Here is a 20,965-nt window from a genome sequence, read left to right on the forward strand (position 1 = left end):
CCCTGTTCACATTCACACACACATTCATACCTGGAAGCTGACCAGTACAACCACAGTCTGAACTGCTGGCCACTGATCAGCTCCACTGGAGCAGTTGGGGATAAGGGCCTTGCTCAAGGGCACCTCAGTGGTGGTAATGAGGGAGGGGCAAGCGCTGCCTTTTCACTTTCCCCAACCAGATTTATCCTGCCGGTCCCGGGGATTGAACCGACGACCTTCCGGTCACAAGCTCGCTTCTCTAACCATTGGGCCACCACTGCCCACGATACTTTGTTTCGTTTTATTTGCTCTAAAATTCATATGAGGCACACCTTTCCCATAAACAGATTAAAAAAAATGTGCAATAATTTGTGTGCGTGTACTGCACCTGCCACACACCACAAGACAATGCAGTGTCGGAGGAGATACAGCCAGGACACACTCAGGAATGCATTACATGGAAATATAAAACACGGCATCTCACGCTCGATTCCTAGGCTCGCATGGCCTCGCCCGCCCTGCAGCTTGATGAGCTGGTCCTGCAGCTTGCATACGCAGCTCGGCTGCTGCGTGGCACTCAAGCAATTGTCATCACTGATTATGTTGATAGACATTGTGACATCATCGTCTATGATGTCATCAATGACATCGTCTATGATGTCATCAGTGATGTCACCCGAGCAAACGTCTACATCAGTGATTATGTCACAATCTATGACATCATCAGTGATGATGTCACAATGTCTATGACATCATCAGTGATGATGTCACAATGTCTATGACATCATCAGTGACATCACAATTGCTGAGCGTAACCAAAAACGTGACCAAAATGTGACCAAAATTGCAGAACCCACTTACTCCCTTCTATATAAAGGATGCTGAAGAAAGTCGCAACTTGACATCAGTTTGCGTTGCGACCGCATTGCCATCGCGTTTGTGTACATTCAGAGTGACCCAGACAAATGGGATCAGCAAGATGATTTTAAAGTATTCCAAAAGTAATCCAAAGTATTTAGAATACATTACTTAACTTGCCCCCACAGCTATTTTAATGGAAGTTAGTGGAATAACCTTGAGAAAATAAATAAACCGTAAACGAACAATGTGTCTTCTGTCATCCTCTGCAGTCTTGAACTATCAATGTGTCCTCCGTCGTCCTCTGCAGTCTTGAAATAACAATGTGTCTTCTGTCGTCCTCTGCAGTCTTGAACTATCAATGTGTCCTCCATCGTCCTCTGCAGTCTAACAATGTGTCTTCTGTCATCCTCTGCAGTCTTGAACTATCAATGTGTCCTCCGTCGTCCTCTGCAGTCTAACAATGTGTCTTCTGTCATCCTCTGCAGTCTTGAACTATCAATGTGTCCTCTGTCGTCCTCTGCAGTCTTGAACTATCAATGTGTCCTCTGTCGTCCTCTGCATTCTTGAACTATCAATGTGTCCTCTGTCGTCCTCTGCAGTCTTGAACTATCAATGTGTCCTCCGTCGTCCTCTGCAGTCTTGAACTAACATATGTGTCCTCTACAGTCTTGCCTGAGAAGTTGCAGTTGCTATGAAGACCGGCTGCAACCATCACGCCTCTGTCTGGCTCCGGCCTGCAGGTGGAGAGGGCCCGACTCCGACGGAGAGAGAGAGCGCCAGACAAGACGGCCCAGAGTGAACAGGAGAGAGACGAGCTCAGCACTAAGGAGGTGTGGAAGGGCCTTTTTCTCTCTGTGCAGTACAGTCTCTGTACAGGGAGAAGGCTGGAATAACAAATGTCACAAACGGAATAAATATGTGTGCGTGCGTGTGTGTGTGCGTGCATGCAAATGTGTGTGTGTGTGTGCGCGTGTGTGCGTGCGTGTGTGAATGTGTGTGGCACGATTGCGCGTGCTTACATTTGTGTGTGTAGGTCCCCTGTCCTCTGGGCTGCATCTAGACTGTGGGACATTCCAGAGGAGGTCGATGCAGCGCTGGAGGTAGCAGCAGGGAAGTCCCCTGAGGCTTAACCCAGCCCCGGAGCTGATCTGCCTGGGTAACGACAGTGACACCACACCCTCCACTGACCTGCTGCCATGGAAACTCAGAGCTGAGCACATTGAGTTTTAATTGATGGAACGGTCATTCCAATTCCAGTGTAAATGCTTGAATGGTCATTTGGCTGCCTGGCACACTAACAATACAGAATGCCATGGGGTGTTGTCATGGAAATCAGTGCTGATTTTGGGGCATGAGACTTAGAAAGCTGGTTGTTACCATGGCAACGGCAATCATTTATATTCCACTGGCATTTGTGAGGAATATTTAAACTTGGCTACAAAATGGTCTGGCGTACGAACCTACATTGTCCGTTCATGTCAGGGCCGGCGCCAGGATGAAATGACTGAGGGGGCGGTTATAACTGGGGAGGGGGCTGATTTTTTTTTTTTTTTTTTTTTTTAATGATATTTTTATATCGTAAAACATAGGTTAGGTTATATACCCGCTATGCCTATTTCTGGACTTTTGAACCATAATAACCTCTGAAAAGCGCAATAACAACACAAGAAAGACTACTATTCAAAATCAAATAAAACATTTATTTCACAGCAGCAGATTAAGGCATTAATAGAGCTGAGCTTGGCATAACGTGAAATGCGGGACCTGTCTGGATTACTCTGAACATATATGTCTATATGAAAAGTCATAGAATAAACAATTGCTGCAAAAATCGACAAACGTCTAAACAAAATAATAGCCAGTCAGTGCCAGGTTCATTAAATTAAAGAAATAAAGTGATCAGATGCGTTGTCTCCATCTTTCTGCTCATGGCATGCTGTGTGCTTGGGTGCAGCTGATTTCTCTCTCTCTCTGTGTGTGTGTGTGTGTGTGTGTGTGTGTGTGTGTGTGTGTGTGTGTGTGTTTTAATCACGTCATGATCACTACAACATGCAGTGAGGTTCTAATTTAATAAATAGCTACATCTCTGACACCTTGTGACAACCAAAGCACAGCAAATAGCGCTTCCCTGCCAATTCTGAAACAACAGAGCTATGTTTATAGGGGGTAGCCTACATCAACTTAAACTGATCAAATTTGATAAAGACTGCAGAAACAGCAGCCGAAACATGTCAGGTACAAACATTGCCTAACTGGCCTTTTTTTTTTTTAAGTGAGGGGGCAGAAAATTGAACTGAGGGTGCAAAAATCCCTGGCGCCCCCTCGTGGCGCCGGGCCCGGTTCAGTCGTCATCGTGTTCGGTTTACCAGGCCAGCTAATAATGTCATACTGTCATAGCTTTGTTTGTTTTTATCTCGTTTTTAATGTATTTGGCAAATACTCGGTCTTGTTGAAATAATTAATCAAGTTAATTCTCATGAAATAGTATAAAGTACTATGGGTGTCACCGTGTACATGTGTAACCGGATAGTAATTAATATCCATTTAGAAAAATTAATAACCAACAACCCGTCTTTTTTTTTGGCCTTTTAAATAACATTTTCAAATAAAGTTTTGACAATGATTTTACTGTGTTTTGGACTCGCAATCATTAATTTCTCATAAAAAATAAACAGTTTAGAGGTGATAATGCTGCCTGTAAGCTACAGATGATAACTTTAACGTTACACTAAAGTACAGTAACTAACGTTGCACGTAATGGACGCATGGCCCATGTGACCGCAGCGATCACAATGTAACGTTAATAAAGCGGGCAAGACCTTGCGGGGAAACCAACAAGGGACAATTTTGTTACTCGAAAACTCACAACATTGTCCCAGAAGTACCCGCAACTGTATGACAGCGAATGTTGCCACCACTTCCGCTCTGGACCAGACAACGAGTTCAACGAAGAGGGAACAGACACACAGAGGTATTTGGCGACAGTGCTTTCTAGTGATTATATAGCCCAAATGCGGTCCAAAAAAACCCACAACAGGTTAACACAGTGCCAAAAGGTCCTGTGTACAAGTTTAGATTCCCCCCCCACCCCAATATTTTATTTTAAATTTTTCTGAACAACTTACGAACAAGACAAACAGGCTCAGACACAGGAAAACAAAAGAAAAAACAAACAAACAAAAACACATCAGACACCCCTATAAAGTACGCTATCCAACCGTCCTACTCTGATTGGTTCGTGCTTCACCGCTTCCTATTATTACTGTTGTATTATTGTTACTATTATTATTATTATTATTATTATTATTATTATTGTAGTATTATTATTATTATTACTACTCTATTACTACTGTTATTACTATACTCCCTCTGCGGGATATAAGGAAATAGTAGGTACCTCAGATATTTCACTTTACTAAATGGTACTTGAGAATGACTGATGGAGAAGGCACATATGTCTCTATAATATAATGTTTGATGCTTATGTTGATATTTTTCCATGCCTGAGTACGAGCAACTGTAGCATGCCCCAATTTCCCCTCGGGGATCAATAAAGTTTTTTATGCCTCCGCCGGCGATAGCCAGGCTGGAGGCATTATGGATCCGGGTTGTCCGTCGGTACGTACGTCCGTCCGTCCGTCCGATGTTCGTTAACGCGATATCTGAGGAACGCCTTGACGGAATTTCATCAAATTTGCCTCAAACATCGACTTAGACTCAAGGATGATCTGATTCGATTTTGGTGGTCAAAGGTCAAGGTCACTGTGACCTCTCGAACGTCATTTTCAAGCTTGTTAACACGATATCTCAGGAATGCCTTGACGGAATTTCATCAAATTTGCCTCAAACATCGACTTGGACTCAAGGATGAACTGATTAGATTTTGGTGGTCAAAGCCCAAGGTCACTGTGACCTCGAACACCATTTTCAAGCTTGTTAACGCAATATCTCAGGAATGCCTTGATGAAATTTCATCAAATTTGCCTCAAACATCACCTTGGACTCAAGCATGAACTGATTAGATTTTGGTGGTCAAAGGTCAAAGGCCAAGGTCACTGTGACTTCTCGAACGCCATTTTCAAGCTTGTTAATGCGATATCTCAGGAATGCCTTGACGGAATTTCATCAAATTTGCCTCAAACATCGACTTGGACTCAAGCATGAACTGATTAGATTTTGGTGGTCAAAGGTCAAGGTCACTGTGACCTCTCGAACGCCATTTTCAAGCTTGTTAACGCGATATCTCAGGAATGCCTTGACGGAGTTTCATCAAATTTGCCTCAAACATCGATTTGGACTCAAGGATGAACTGATTAGATTTTCGTGGTCAAAGGTCAAGGTCACTGTGACCTCACGAATGCCATTCCCAAGTTCGTTAAAGTGAGATCTCAAGAACGGCCTGATGGAATTTCTTCCAATTTGGCTCAAACGTCGACTTGGACGCATGAACGGATTACATTTTGGTGATCAAAGGTCAAAGGTCAAGGTCACTGTGACCTCTCGAATGCCATTTTCAAGCTTGTTAACGTGATATTTAAATAAAAAAAATAGTGTGTGTTTGTGTGTGTGTGTGTGTGTGTGTGTGTGTGTGTGTGTGCCTGCACGTGCGTGCGTGTAACTAGGACCATGCCCCAGAGCTTGCAGAGCATGATATGCCATTGCGTGTCCTTTTCCACTCTCTGCTGCCACCAGAGCTCAACCGCAGAACTGTCACCAACAGCTTCTGGAGGCTCTTGTTTCAAGGTATCATCCAATCATCCCACTTCCCATGTTAGAATAGTGTCAAGGTGACAACAAGAACATCAACAGAAGTCTTTTTAATCAGTATGTGGTCAGTCACTGAGCGCATTATTAGGTAGGGTAGGTATCATCTTTCAGCTCAATGTCAACCGGCTACCAACGTGACACCCGCCTCAAGGATTGATCTGTTGTGCATTCTGAGAGTCATCAAAGAAGAGTCTGAGTCGAGTCCGAGTCATCAGTGCTCAAGTCGTTTACATATCAAACATCTAGCAGTGGTCTTGCTGGAATTTGATGTTAAATCTGTGAAAGCGATTTGTACGATTTCGGGGCATCTCTTCAGGTATCTTAGTACTAACTGTCTGTTAATTAACACGAACGTGAATCCGCATGTACTGTAGTTGGAACACACGTGCCGGCCCTTGCACGAAATTGAATATCTATCAATATCTTATGTCAAATTATTTGGGCCTATTACCACAAAAAAAAACAGTCTTTATCAACAGAGCACCACAGGAAAATGAGTCCAGAAAGCATGGCTGCTAACACTTCCTGCTCGTAGGTGTAAAAGGCAATGGGATTTTTGTATGGGGATTTCAGTTAAAGTTTGTGTTCAGCAAGATAATCTTCAGAAATGAGGACCACTTTTATGACTTTTGAAGCGTTTTCTGAAAATCACGTTTCATAAACTTTTGTAAACCACAGACCTTATTTCATGCATTTAACTGAAATTCCCATACAAAAATCACATTGCCTTTCCCCCCTATAACCAACAGCGCATGGCCTTCTGGGTAAGTCCGAGTCCTTGTCTCCAACTTCCAAGTCTGAATGCATGAATGCTCAAGTCCACTTGTATCATTAATGGTACAAAAGTTAATTTGTGCCACTAGGCATTTCGTGCACTACAGTACAGTGTATGCGCGCGCTCGATTCCTAGGCTCGCCCGCCCTGCAGCTGGCCATCTTGACCCTGCAGCTTGCATACGCAGCTCGCCCGCTGTGCGAGCTCACTTGCTCTTATGACATCACTGATGACCACTGCGCGTCGCAGCTGCGCCTGCTCTATGACATCACTGATGACAATTAGGGTAATCACCTAATTAAAAATTCCGGCTCCGTCTGGTTCCGATTCCTCTCATCACTTATATAGCCACGGACTGATGACATCACTGATGACATCATCACTGATGACATCATCACTGAACTATAGCCTCACCCTTAGGGCAATTAGGGCAATTAATCTGCCCTAATTTGAAAATCTGGCTCCATCAGGTCACCCTGATGCACGGGTGCTCTTTACACTTCCTGAAAGTTTCAGCCCGATTGCAAGTAACGGCATAGCTGTGGCCGGCCAAAATTCTTGAAACAGACAGACGAGTCCACATTGCCAAATTTATATATATTATATTATATATATATATATATATATATATATATATATATATATATATATATACAGTATATATATATATATATATAATATTATATATAGATAGATAGATAGATAGATAGATAGATAGATAGATAGATAGATAGATAGATAGATAGATAGATAGATAGATCGTGTGTGCGCACGTGTGGCACACGTGTGTAGAGAAGATATTGACCAGCAAGATGTGTGTGGAGCAAGATGAGCCTTATTAAATATATGACGACATCAGGATTTTGCCTGGACCCAACTGTGAGGAGGATCTGATTTTGTGAGACTCCAGTTCACAGTCCCCCACAGCAACACAGTCCCCCACAGCAACACACCCCACAGCAACACAGTCCCCCACAGCAACATAGCCCCCCACAGCAACACAGTCCCCCACAGCAACACAGTCCCCACAGCAACACAGCCCCCCACAGCAACACAGCCCCCCACAGCAACACAGCCCCCCACAGCAACACAGTCCCCCACAGCAACACAGCCCCCCACAGCAACACAGCCCCCCACAGCAACACAGTCCCCCACAGCAACACAGCCCCCCACAGCAACACAGTCCCCCACAGCAACACAGTCCCCCACAGCAACACAGTCCCCCACAGCAACACAGCCCCCCACAGCAACACAGTCCCCCACAGCAACACAGTCCCCCACAGCAACACAGCCCCCCACAGCAACACAGTCCCCCACAGCAACACAGCCCCCCACAGCAACACAGTCCCCCACAGCAACACAGTCCCCCACAGCAACACAGCCCCCCACAGCAACACTCATGTTCAGTCTGATGGAGGATTATTTGGCTCACTTCTTCTGTTCAATTTTCTGTGAGCTTTTTCCCCTAACCCTAACCCTAACCCTAGCCCTAACCCTAACCCTAACCCTTACCTTTTTTTTTTTTTAATATCATCACATATGTATTCTAGATCAGTATTTTAAAATAATTTTTACTGTTCTATTTTTTTAAACTATTTTTAATTATTTAATTTAGGTGCTGACAGAAATGGGTTTCAGCGTTCATGTGCCCTCTGAGCTTTAGCTACAAAATAAACGTACAGTTACTTTACATGAGCTGTGTCGATTTATTACAGTAAAGAAAGCTATATAATGAAGAGGCATCTGTAGTATGCAGAGCGGGACAGGTGTGGAGACAGTGGTGGTTAAGGAGGAGAGGGAGTTGGGCGAAACTGGATCTCCTCCCCTCCTCCTCCTCCTTGATTCTAGTCTGAACACTTTCTCAGGAGAGGGGTGTGTGTGACCAAAGTTTATTATTAGCATCTGTCTCTCTCTCATTCTGTTTCGCTCTCTCTCTCTCCTCCTTCTCACTTTCCCTCTCATTTCCGTCCTCGCTTTGTGTCTGTCGCTTTCTGTCCTGTTTACTTTATCTGTCCTGTGCTTCTTTCTTTCTTTGTTTCTCTGTCTGTCTGTTTATTCCTCTTAAACCCACCCTCTGTCTCTCTCTCTCCTGTTTCATGGTTTGACTGCTTTTGACTATTACTTGTTGTGTCTCTCCTTTGCTTTTGGTTTCTGCTGACTACCTCCCTGGCTTGCTTTTTGCTTTGTCACAAGTCCGTGTCCTGGCTTGTGTTTCTGTGTCACTGCTCTACATTGTATCGTCCCTCTCTCCTCTCTTCTCCTCTGCCTCTCATCCTCCACTTCCTCTGCTTCTTCTTCTCCTTCCTCTCTCACTAACCTTGCTGCAGCCTCTCTCCATCATCTTCTCTTTCTGTCCTCACACACTCTTCTCTGGATCTGCAATTCTGCGCAATGGGAAAGACAGAGCTGTATTCTCTGTGTAAGGGTTTCCTGGATTGTATTTGCCTCTGCCTCTATGTGAGTATCTACATCTGTTTGTTTGTGTTCTTTTATCTTATCTTGTTTATTTCTATATTCTAATACTTCATTCTGGCCTCCCATTGACTGTTTGACTTTTGACCTGAAAACATCTTTGTGGAACTTTAGTTCTCTATATTGGCTGCACGGTTTAATTCCGTATTCATTTTGAAGCTTCTCAGCATAAAGTTTCTTCTTCAACAACAAATCACCCTCCAGACTGTGTTTGTGCATGTGTTATATAAGTATGTTTTTGTGTAGGTACTGTGCCTCGGTACACGGTCTACTTTGCAGCCCTATTTTGTGTACCCCAAATATCGTGTATCCTCAGTAAGCCCTGTCCTGCAGTAAACGTCTCCTCAGCACATGCTCCTCAGTAAGCCCTGTCCTGCAGTAAACGTCTCCTCAGCACATGCTGGGCTTCTGATATTAATAACAGTCTCAGAGTGTGGATGGAAATAGAGCCTCCGTTCCTCCACAGAGGCCAAGAAGTCATTTGGCGTTTCTTATTAGAACAGGCTCAGGGCATTAGGATCAACCTCATTAAACGAGCTCATACTCTTTAGAGAGAATGTTTATCATGGCCAACATGGCAGGGTTGGCTCTGGGGTTTTTAAGGAGCACATGTATTGGAGGAAGCATGTGCTAGTCTACTGCTCTTCCCAGATCGGCAGAGGAGGTGGACCGGAACAGCAGGGGGAAATGGCCAAGTACAATTGGGGAGAAAAATCCGTAAACAAAGTGTGTATGTGTCTGCATGTGCATTTATGTATGAATGTATTGAGCAGAGCTGGGGGTCAGTCCAGGCGATGACCTTTGCCCTGTAAAGGCCGTGAGGTCAAAGTTCACTCAACATCAGGCATTCTCCACCTCAGTCTTCAATAGGCCTTTTTTACAGCAGCCGTGTTGTGTCTAAAAGGCAGGAAGTAGCACAGGTGCACCAAAACATTGAGGCTTTCAAACTTCCAGTCCATGGCCGTTTCTCAATAAGGGTTCTTGTGTGTTCTTACGTTTTTGTGTCCCTGTGAAACGTCACCAGTCGCAGTCCAAGTACTGTTCCAATGCAAAGTTCACATTTCGCCAAGAACGCTTAAAATTCCCGTATGTGTTCTCGACATGGCCACTTTAGCGAGGATGCTCAGGGATGCTCTGGGTGGTGACTTGTGTCAACTTGGCAAGGCACATAATGCCAGCATTCATTTCAGCATAAGCGGAGGCAGAACGCAGCAGAGAAGACGCCATAAGCTCCGGGAAGTTTTTTTTACAATTTAAAGTTTTATTTCATCACTAAATTAATTTCTGATGACTTTTGATGCCTACAAGCAGGGTACCGTAGTAGGTTTCAATAAGTGCCACTTTATGGCAAAAAATGGCAAAAAAAATCCAAAGCACAATGGCTGCATCTACATCAGCTGTGCTTTTTATTTGTGTAGTACTGCAGGCGGCCTCTGCGCTGGTATTGCGCAATACCCTCAAGAACGCATCGTCTCAAACTGCCAACAGCGTTATGTGTGCTTGTGACCTAGCAAGTTCATTCTTCCAAGAACGACTAGCAAGAACGTTCTCCCCAAGAACACAAGAACAAGAACACATTCTTGGTATTGAGAAACGGCCCATTTATGTGTTCCAGTGATGGGGCCCTAATTAGAGAGTTGGTTGCACCTGTGTTTACCCTGCCTTTTAGACACAAAATGGCGGCTGTGAAATAAGCCCATTGGACAGTGAAGAAAGGGACAGGTTGATCCACTACCTGGTTCTTCCCTTTTTTTCCACTTCGCCTGTCACACTTTCCATTGATCCTGCCTGCAGCGGAGCAGCAGTGAGGCTCCAGGCAAGAACAAGCGGGACACTGAGAACGGCCACCTGATCTACAAAAGTGGAGACGTCCTCCAAGAGAGATGTAGGTCTCAGTTCAGGTGTAAGTTAATAGTCTCTCAAGTCAGTCTATCTCTTCCACAGTCTTTGAATGCTCCAGAGACAGTATGTACTTCAGCCCATCTCTCAAGTCAGTCTATCTATCTCTTCCACAATCTTCAGACTGAAAGGAAGTTCGATGGTACTTTACCAATCATGACACATGACACATATTCATGAAAATAAATAGGGTAAATAACAATATCTTCTCCAATTTCCATTTCTGCTCAACAGCTAGCTAGCTAGGATTCGACTAGTTTGTTTTCCAGTTGAAGCTATTAAGCGACTGCACAGGGGACACGGATGTTTGGAAATTATTATTATTTTGACCAGATATCCTGCCTTTTTTTTTTTTTTTTTTTTACCAACTTTGAGAGCCGCTGAAGTACAGACGCATAGGCAGGAGCATTTGTCAATTAGGGGAGTAAATACATCTGTCTTGAGAGACTTTGCACCCATCATAATGCTGCTGCTTCACTCTGTTCTTTCTCTTTCCACCTCTGCTTGTCTTGTAGATGAGATAGTCAACACTTTAGGTGAGGGGACTTTTGGGAAGGTGGTACAATGTTTGGACCATGGCAGGTAAATAGCTTCGCCTAACAATGGAATTTGGACCAATATACAACATGTGTAGTCTGGAATCACTTAGTGATAAAAAACAAAAAAACAAAAAAAAAACAATTCAGTATAGCCTTTACTACCTAATAATTAAACACACAGAGGTGGGGCACGAACAGCTCTCAAGATCATTAAGAACCTGGAGAAATACAGAGAGGCAGCCAAACTGGAAATCAATGTACTGGAGAAGATCAGTGAGAAAGACCCACTCAACAAACAGTGAGTACTGTGTGATTAGAGTTAAGCCTCCTCAGCAACTTGTGGTGTTTCTCTCCTTCTGTCTTGTGCATCTCCTCAATTGATCTTCCCCACTCTTTCCCTCTCTCTACCTTGCCAAGCTAAGTAGCAATCCTCTCTGTATTTCCTCTCCCTGTCAGTCTGTGTGTGCAGATGCTGGACTGGTTCAACTATCACGGCCATGTGTGCATCTCGTTTGAGCTGCTGTCCCTCAGCACCTTTGACTTCATGAAAGCAAACAGCTTCCTTCCCTACCCCATTGACCAGATCCGACACATGGCCCACCAGATCTGTCATGCTGTCAGCTGTAAGTCCAATATGCATCACACTAACTATACCAGTGGTTCTCAACCCGTTTCATGTCAAGGACCCCTACACTGACACAAATTAGACCATGGACCCCATTTGATAAGATTTTGTCCCAGGGTCCGCCATCTAATAAGATTTTAGCTGTTGTGACGACCCTCCCACTTTCCTGGCCCTGTCTTGTGTTGGGGTCATTAGGCTGATTGGGTGCACCTGGGTGCTGTGCACTCATTGGGCTTAAGACGACCTTCAGACCAGTCTCTCTCCCTCCTCACATTTGTCTAATGTAGTTTGTGTTGTCTAGTTATTCTCCCTTGGTTTTAGTTAATAAATTATAGTTTTAACTTTTACTTTTGTGCATGACTCCCCTCATAAATAAATAAGGCAAATAAATAATATATTATAAATAATAAATAAGGCATAAGGCAAACAGTGAAAAACACAATAGAATAGAAATAGGATTGAATAAATAAAATAGCACCACTTATCAGTGGATGGTGCAGTCAGGGCAAGTTGTGAAGCAGCAGTGTGCAAATGGCAATTCAACAATACAACAGAATTATTGCACTCAGACAAGGTTGTGTGTGTGTGTGTGTTGTGTGTGTGTGTGTTGTGCGGGTGGGTGTGTTGTGTGTGTGTGTGTGTGTGTGTTGTGCGGGTGGGTTGAGTCCTTGATTATCTTCTTGGCTTTCTTTATTTCTTGGCACCTCTGATTGTAAACTTCTTGCAGGTTGGGCAGTCTGCACCTTGTGATATGCTCGGCTGAGGGCATCACTCTCCTTGCAGTTCTTGATGGTGCTACTGCCAAACCAGGCGGTTTCTATGGTGCCTCTGTAGAAGTATCTGAGGATTTGTTGTCTTATTCCAAACTTCTTCAGCCTCCTAAGGCCGTAGAGGCGCGTTGGGCTTTTTTGATGACTGTGAAGTTGTGGTTGGCCCATGTCAGGTCCAGGTGGATGCTGACGCCCAGGTATTTGAAGTGGTCCACTCTCTCCACTGCTGTCCCGTAGATGGATGACTGGGGGAAAGGGGGGATGCCGCCTCCCTTCCTATGGTCCATGATGATCTCCTTGGTCTTGAGAAGTTAGGTTGCCAGCACAACTCCATAGCAGCCTTCTCCAAAACTGAAGTCAGTGGGGACCAGTTCTTTATACTGTGGTTACAAAAAGACCTACTGTAGGCTATAATTACACCATAATTTAGTGCAAATCCTTTTTTTGTGGTAAATTCTAAAAACATTTTAACATACAAGAAAAACAAGAACCTAAAACAAACAACAACATACAAAATACATGAACAAACAAATTCACTCAAAAACATAACCCCCCACCACACAGGACCCCCCCCATCCACCAACCCACAACAATTGAGGTCACACAGAGGTCAAAGGGAGCCTAGCTGTCACGGCGATGCCCATGGCCCCCACGCATGGCTTCAACAAATGCAGACCACGACATCATGTTCTACTTTAGTGCCAGGCAGGCGTACGGGCCACAGACATGTCCATGACAGCCAGGTCCACCACAGAAGATATCCATTGTTCCAAAGGCAAAGTATGAGGGGCCATCTATCTATGAGCTACCTTTCTTTTAGCAGAAGTAAGGCCTCTGCCTCAAAGATACATTTAACCCAGTCAAATCATTTAACAACAAAACGACAGGAGAACAAGGAACAGTGATACCAAGCACTACAGACATCTTCCTGGCAACTTTTCTCCAAAATAAAGAAACGGCCAAGCATTCCCAGACCATATGAACAAAGGTACCAGGGGGCATAATGTGCAGTTAGGGTTTGGAGACAACTTCATCTGAAATAATGTACGAGGGGTACAATATAGTCTGTGGGCGTAGGTTTAGGCTGGGACGGGTGGGACATGTCCCACCCACTTTTCTGAGGAGCTAAAATGGTCCCCACCGCTTTTTAGTAGTGTTGTCACCATACCAAGATTTTACCCTGCGATACTATACCAGCCAAAGTATCACGATACCAGGTAGTATCACGATACCACAGATAAATCTATATATTTTTTGTTTTATGAATGTGCAATGTATTTACCTCCACAGCTCCACTAATTATATATATATATATATATATGTATATGTATATGCAGATATTTTACAATAACACACAGATAGATAGATAGATAGATTGATTGATTGATTGATTGATTGATTGATTGATTGATTGATTGATTGATTTAAGGCTGGACAGTGTATGCTGTGTTTATACTATTGTACTTTTATACGATTATACTTCATTCGAAAATGTTTTTTTCCTCTCTCAGAAGTGACACAATTTATGCTTTTACTCTGAAGGCAGAACAGCCCAATTTCCTGTCCAATTCCTACCTAACGCTGGGCAGCTTGGCACAGCTACACCTAACTTTTTAAAGCTAGCATGATGCTTCTTATACCTATGAAACTAGAAGACCTAAGGAATCGATTGGTATCAACCAGAACTGTATAATAGAAGAGTTCCGACATCTCCATTCACTGCAATGGAACAGTTTTTTTCCAGGAAGTAGAAAGTGGAACTCTTGAGTAAAAAAGCAGCACTGTCGAGTTGCAGCAAAATAGACAGTTTGTGTTGTACTTTGAAAGGGTTTTTCATCCCTTGAATCAAATTGTACATTATCAGCTTTATTTTAGCATGCAAAAGTAGCGCGAGACCCATTCCTGGCTGTTCATTGGCTAATGACTCTCGCATTTTGATCCTCCGCTGATGCCAAACTATATCTACACTATAATGCCAGCAGTGTCTGTCTCTCTCGCTCTGTCATTCTGTCATTCGCGTATCTCAAGAACCGTTTGTCCGATCGACTTCAAATTTGGGAAGTGCGCTGATGGGAACTCGACACAGTGCAGTGCCGAATTCCGTGCAATTCGGCACAGCGCCACCTACTGGCAACACAAAAAGTTGTTTATTTTGAGAACCGTTCATCTGATCGACTTCAAACTCGGGGAGTACGCTTAGGGAGACCCAACAGAGTGCAGGGAGATGAATTCTGTGCAATTCGTCATAGCGCCACCTACTGGCAACACAAAAAGCGCATTATCTGGATAGCCATTCATCTGATTGACTTCAAACTTTGGGAGTGCTTTGCTGGGAACCCGACATAGAGCAGTGCCGAATCTTGTGCAATTCAGCACAGCGCCACCTACTGGCAACACAAAAAGCGGTTTATCTGGAGAACTGTTCATCCGATTGACTTCATACTTGGGGAGTGTGCTGCTGGGACGTAGTGCAGTGCTGAATTTCTTGCAATTTGACATAGCGCCACCTACTGGCAACACAAAAAAACAGTTTTTCTCAAGATTAATTTATCTCGATAGTCATTCATCTGATCGACTTCAAACTTGGGGAGTGCGCTGCTGTGAACTCGACATAGAACAGTGGCACATTTTGTGCAATTCGGCACAGCACCACCTACTGGCAACACAAAAAGCGGTTTATCTTGAGAACCGTTCATCCGATTGACTTCAAACTTGGGGAGTGTGCTGCTGGGAACTCTTTTACACTTTTACATAGTGCCACCTACTGGCAACACAAAAAGCAGTTTATCTCGAGAAACATTCGTCCGATTGACTTCAAACTTAGCGGGTGTGTTGCTGGGAACCCGAGAAATTCCAGTGGTAAACTTTGTGCAATTCAACCAATAAGATCACAGCTTTCACGTATCTCCAGGACTGTCCCTCCGATCGACTTCTGTATGTCTGTCCTTCGGGGGAGTGTGCTTAGGCGGACCTGACAGAGTGCAGTGTGGTACCCTGACGAAGACCCAGTGAGGTTTAAACGCGTTGTGTTGTTCTTGCCCGTGTCTCCTTTTTTCTGAAGTTGTACATTGTATTGTAAACCTGTGCAGGTTACCTGTGTACCAACACTTCTGCATTAAACCTGTGCAGGTTACCTGTGTACCAACACTTCTGCATTAAACCTGTGCAGGTTACCTGTGTACCAACACTTCTGCATTCAATCTTTCTCTAAAAAGAAACCAAGAAGCTCCTTTTTCCACTGTTGACTTTAAAGTCGAACTGAACCCATTCGTCGCATGCATCTGAGAGTCAGTTTCAGACTGAAAACATAATTTGTCTGAGATGACAGGTTGAGAGGCGGGTCATAGTATCATGTCGATGATTTTATTTGACAATTCTGGGGACTGGATTGGGCTTTGGCCAATCCTGGCGTGTTCCGCCTCCAAATCGAGTGGGATTCAGCGTGTTGTGGCGCTCCCCTCGGGAAGAGCCTGCTGACGCGAGGTTAGTGGCTGTTGCCAGATGACAGGCACTAGGCACCATTTTCACTTTCTTTTGGAAGAGAAAATTATCCTGAAATGAAGATTTGATTGACAGCTGCCATGTCGTGATTTGATTGGTTGAAATGGGGTAGAGATTTGATAGTACAGGGTGATGTCAGCAAACTGTAGATTACCGTTATCAATGAAATCTTGAAAAATGGACTTTTGATGTGAAAAAGTGTGAAAAAAAGTATGAAGAGCACAGAGTGTATAAGACCAAAAATAAAATTTTAAGTTAGGGAAGCCAAGGCCACCACAGGTTTTCTGTCTTTGTAAGATTGCCATTTTGAGACGTGGCCGTTTCTTATTCTATTATTAATTTAGTGCAAATTATTAATTTAGTGCAAATCCTAACTACAGCTGATTGATTTGCAACAATTAATGGTAAATAATAAGTCTTTCTATTTATTGTGTGGTTGTTTGGCTGTTTTTGTTTTAGAAATCTAAGGAACAGGTCCGAGCTCGGCTCCAGTTGTTATGGACAAGGCTGCTACAAAGTTGTGCTGGTAAAGTCCCTGTGTTATATGGTATAAGGGATGGTATACGTACGTACCAGAGCCCTTCTCCCCCCCGGTCCCGGCAGAGTAGTTCCGGACCAGCAGATTGAGTGGCCCTGACCACGTAACCACCTTCGACCCTTCCTAGAGGGCTGACCGTGGGTAGCTACTGGGACGTAAGTTGGGGCTTGGCCAGCCCCGGCTGGGTCACCTGGGCGAGGGTGTATGATGTTGCGAGACCCAAAACATCCTATGACCCCAGGGTACATCACTGAGGATACGTCCCAGTTGCATCCATGCGATGTTTTCTCTTTATGGACTAACACATTTCACCCGTGTTTCATTTGACATGAGGATCAGTAGATGATGACAGAATTTCCATTTTTGGGCGAACTATTCCTTTAACCCAGTGGCCAAAGGTTTCATTTACAACTGCAGCTTCACTGATGGTTCCTGTTCTGCACGACTTTTTCGGTTCCTTCACAAATCTTCGAATATGCCTTTATTGTTTGACAAAATTTGATTAAGTTGTCCAGAGGAGGGCGTTGGTTTACTCTTAACTCTCTGCCTTGCTCACTGTCTCTCTCCTCTCCCCCTCCCTGTCTCCACTGCAGTTCTCCATGACAACAAGCTGACTCACACAGACCTGAAGCCAGAGAATATCCTCTTTGTCAACTCTGACTACACCATCACATACAACGCAGAGAAGGTTAGGAGGCATGGCAGGTTCTGACTACACCCTCACATACAACACAGAGAAGGTTAGGAGGCATGGCAGGTTCTGACTACACCCTCACATACAACACAGAGAAGGTTAGGAGGCATGGCAGGCTCTAACTACACCCTCACTTACAACACAGAGAAGGTTAGGAGGCATGGCAGGCTCTAACTACACCCTCACTTACAACACAGAGAAGGTTAGGAGGCATGGCAGGTTCTGACTACACCCTCACATACAACACAGAGAAGGTTAGGAGGCATGGCAGGCTCTAACTACACCCTCACTTACAACACAGAGAAGGTTAGGAGGCATGGCAGGCTCTAACTACACCCTCACTTACAACACAGAGAAGGTTAGGAGGCATGGCAGGCTCTAACTACACCCTCACTTACAACACAGAGAAGGTTAGGAGGCATGGCAGGCTCTAACTACACCCTCACTTACAACACAGAGAACGTTAGGAGGCATGGCAGGCTCTAACTACACCCTCACTTACAACACAGAGAAGGTTAGGAGGCATGGCAGGCTCTAACTACACCCTCACTTACAACACTGAGGTTAGGAGGCATGGCAGGCTCTAACTACACCCTCACTTACAACACTGAGGTTAGGAGGCATGGCAGGCTCTAACTACACCCTCACTTACAACACTGAGGTTAGGAGGCATGGCAGGCTCTAACTACACCCTCACTTACAACACTGAGGTTAGGAGGCATGGCAGGCTCTAACTACACCCTCACTTACAACACTGAGGTTAGGAGGCATGGCAGGCTCTAACTACACCCTCACTTACAACACTGAGGTTAGGAGGCATGGCAGGCTCTAACTACACCCTCACTTACAACACTGAGGTTAGGAGGCATGGCAGGCTCTAACTACACCCTCACTTACAACACTGAGGTTAGGAGGCATGGCAGGCTCTAACTACACCCTCACTCACAACACTGAGGTTAGGAGGCATGGCAGGCTCTAACTACACCCTCACTTACAACACTGAGGTTAGGAGGCATGGCAGGCTCTAACTACACCCTCACTTACAACACTGAGGTTAGGAGGCATGGCAGGCTCTTACCCTGCTAGCCGGGCGCTAACGCTCAGTGGGGACCCTATTAGCATCTCCCATCAGACCGCCGTGCCACTCTCGCGTCTAGGTCTTAAAACGAGTCCTTACCTGAGCCAGAAACTTGAAGTGAAGACGCTATCCAATGCCTAACATCCTCTTCTTCTAAATAACTGTTGTTGCCGCTTCCAAATTGTTGCATAGAATCCACTTTTATATCGTTGATATAAAAAAATCCTTGATGCAATACCATTCAGGAAGTGTGGGGGGCAGTAGTGTAAACACAGTGCGTCGCTGTCCGTACTGCCCCCGAATTCTGACGTTATAATTGGAGAATTCTGAATTTAAGCTCAGAATCCTGACATTAAACTCAGAATTCTGACTTTTTTTCAGAGAATTCTGACATTAAAATCAGAATGCAGACTATTTTCTCTGAATTCTGACTTAATCTGAGAATTCTGACTTTAATCTTAGACTTTAATCTCGGAATTCTGACTTTACCCCCCTAAAAATTCTGACATTAAACTCAGAAGTCTTTTGGCTTTTTTCTCAGAATTCTGACTTTTCTCTCTCCAGAATTCTGACATTGAACTCAGAATTCTAACTTTATTCTCAGAATCCTGATTTAAACTCAGAACTCAAATACATTTTTCACATGTGGCCCTAATCCTCTTCGGTAATATATTAAATTGTGTTCTGTGATTCTTCACACTTCTCCCTCTGTCCTCCTTTAGAAACGTGATGAGAAGAGAGTAAAGGACACCACAGTGCGACTTGTTGACTTTGGCAGTGCCACCTTTGACCACGAACACCACTCTGCCATCATCTCTACACGTCACTACCGCGCCCCAGAGGTCATACTGGGTAAGAGATGTTGACTTAGAGTGGAGGCTGAACAGGGACTGTCCATCCTGTCTGCTTAATTTTGAAGTGTTGGTCCCTTTCCCCTCTTCTCGTAGAGTTGGGTTGGAGTCAGCCTTGTGATGTCTGGAGCATTGGCTGCATCCTGTTTGAATACTATGAAGGCTTCACACTGTATCAGGTTGAATGCGCGTTTATACTAGTATAATTTCAGCATGTTGAAAGCACTGGCGTAGCCAGCCTTGGCACATTGGGAATGCCATAGAAAGACAGGGTGTGCCAGGGGGCGAACCTTTTGGTGGCGGCCGCCACCCAAAATAATTTGGGCCTTTCCAAGCCAGATTTAGAGGAATATTTAGATAGGACCATATGGCCATAACCATCAATGTTTGCTCCTTTTCGCACTCATTATTAGCAGATAGAAGCAGTCAATTAAATTGTATTTTTTGGCAACATGTAAGACCAGTTTGGTCTTCTTGATTTGGCGCTGCATTTGTTTACTTTACTAGACAACTTAGCTAGTTTCCCATGATGCTCTGGTGCACAGAGTCATAGGTCAGCGGACAACACTTAAGCATGACAGGCTGACTGTGCATGACAGCTGATGTGTTTTGCAGACAAACAAACAAAAAACTTTATTTCCCCCCCTTTTTTTGGACACACCTGTAGCTACGCCGTTGGTTGAAAGTAGGAATGTCCATGGTCTTATGTGATCAACATCTTGGTCTCACCTTGTGTAATGGTTACTCTATCTGTGTTGCTTTAGACTCATGACAATAAGGAGCATCTTGCCATGATGGAGAGAATACAAGGACCAATCCCACAGAGGATGATCCACAGGTGCAGGTATCACAAAGATGTACACACGCGCGCACACACACACACACACACACACACACACACACACACACACACACACACACACACACAGGCGCACACACACAGGCACACACAAGCATGCATAAACAGACAAAACTCTATCTGCTTTTGTTCCCAGCAAACAGAGGTATTTCTGCCGTGGGCGTCTAGACTGGATTGAGAGCTCCAAGGCCGGACGCTACGTTAACACCAAGTGCAAACCATTAAGGGTGAGTTAAGACAAGTGCAAACCTTTAAAGGATGGGGCTACTCTATGATCTCTGCTCCACAAAGTACAAATTCTCTGAGGTAACCAATATGTTTTATCTTTTGATCTCTGCTTCTTCAGAAATACTTGGCATCGAAGACAACCGAACACCATCGGTTCTTTGATCTGCTGGAGAGGATGCTGGAGTACGAGCCCGGGAAACGCATCTCTCTCTCCTCTGCTCTGTGTCATCCCTTCTTCCGGCCCCTTCGTCGTCCGGGAGGGAGTCAGGTCTGGAGGAACAGCTGGGACAGCTGCAGATGACCCAGAATAACCACTTGACCCTTGAAGCCTGAGCCCCACATGCCAGTAGATGTTGATTCTGTTACAAAATGCTATATATACATTTTGAAAGAAAGGAAAAAACCTTAAGTCAAGTCCATCATTTAGTATCTCTAAAATTTAGAGGAACCATTCTAAAATGTAGGCAAAGTTTTATGCTGTCAATCATTCTGTAAGAGTAAGTGTCATTTTTTTATGATCCCCTTTCATG

The 20,965-nt window shown here is 44.3% G+C and overlaps 1 protein-coding gene across 1 annotated transcript; it reads left to right on the forward strand.

Annotated features, from left to right (window-relative positions):
* Positions 1-8,772: 8,772 nt before the first annotated feature.
* clk2b (CDC-like kinase 2b) lies at positions 8,773-20,736 on the forward strand (the record flags this gene model as incomplete). The annotated part of the gene is made up of 11 exons (XM_083633452.1): positions 8,773-8,838; positions 10,648-10,738; positions 11,268-11,334; positions 11,473-11,589; positions 11,748-11,914; positions 17,319-17,413; positions 19,220-19,349; positions 19,445-19,527; positions 20,113-20,192; positions 20,344-20,434; positions 20,554-20,736. 11 exons carry the CDS (start codon positions 8,773-8,775, stop codon positions 20,734-20,736), a joined length of 1,170 nt encoding a protein of 389 aa, XP_083489578.1.
* Positions 20,737-20,965: the final 229 nt, after the last annotated feature.

Source organism: Poromitra crassiceps, assembly GCF_964638095.1.
Source record: "Poromitra crassiceps genome assembly, chromosome: 1".
NCBI lineage: Eukaryota > Metazoa > Chordata > Actinopteri > Beryciformes > Melamphaidae > Poromitra > Poromitra crassiceps.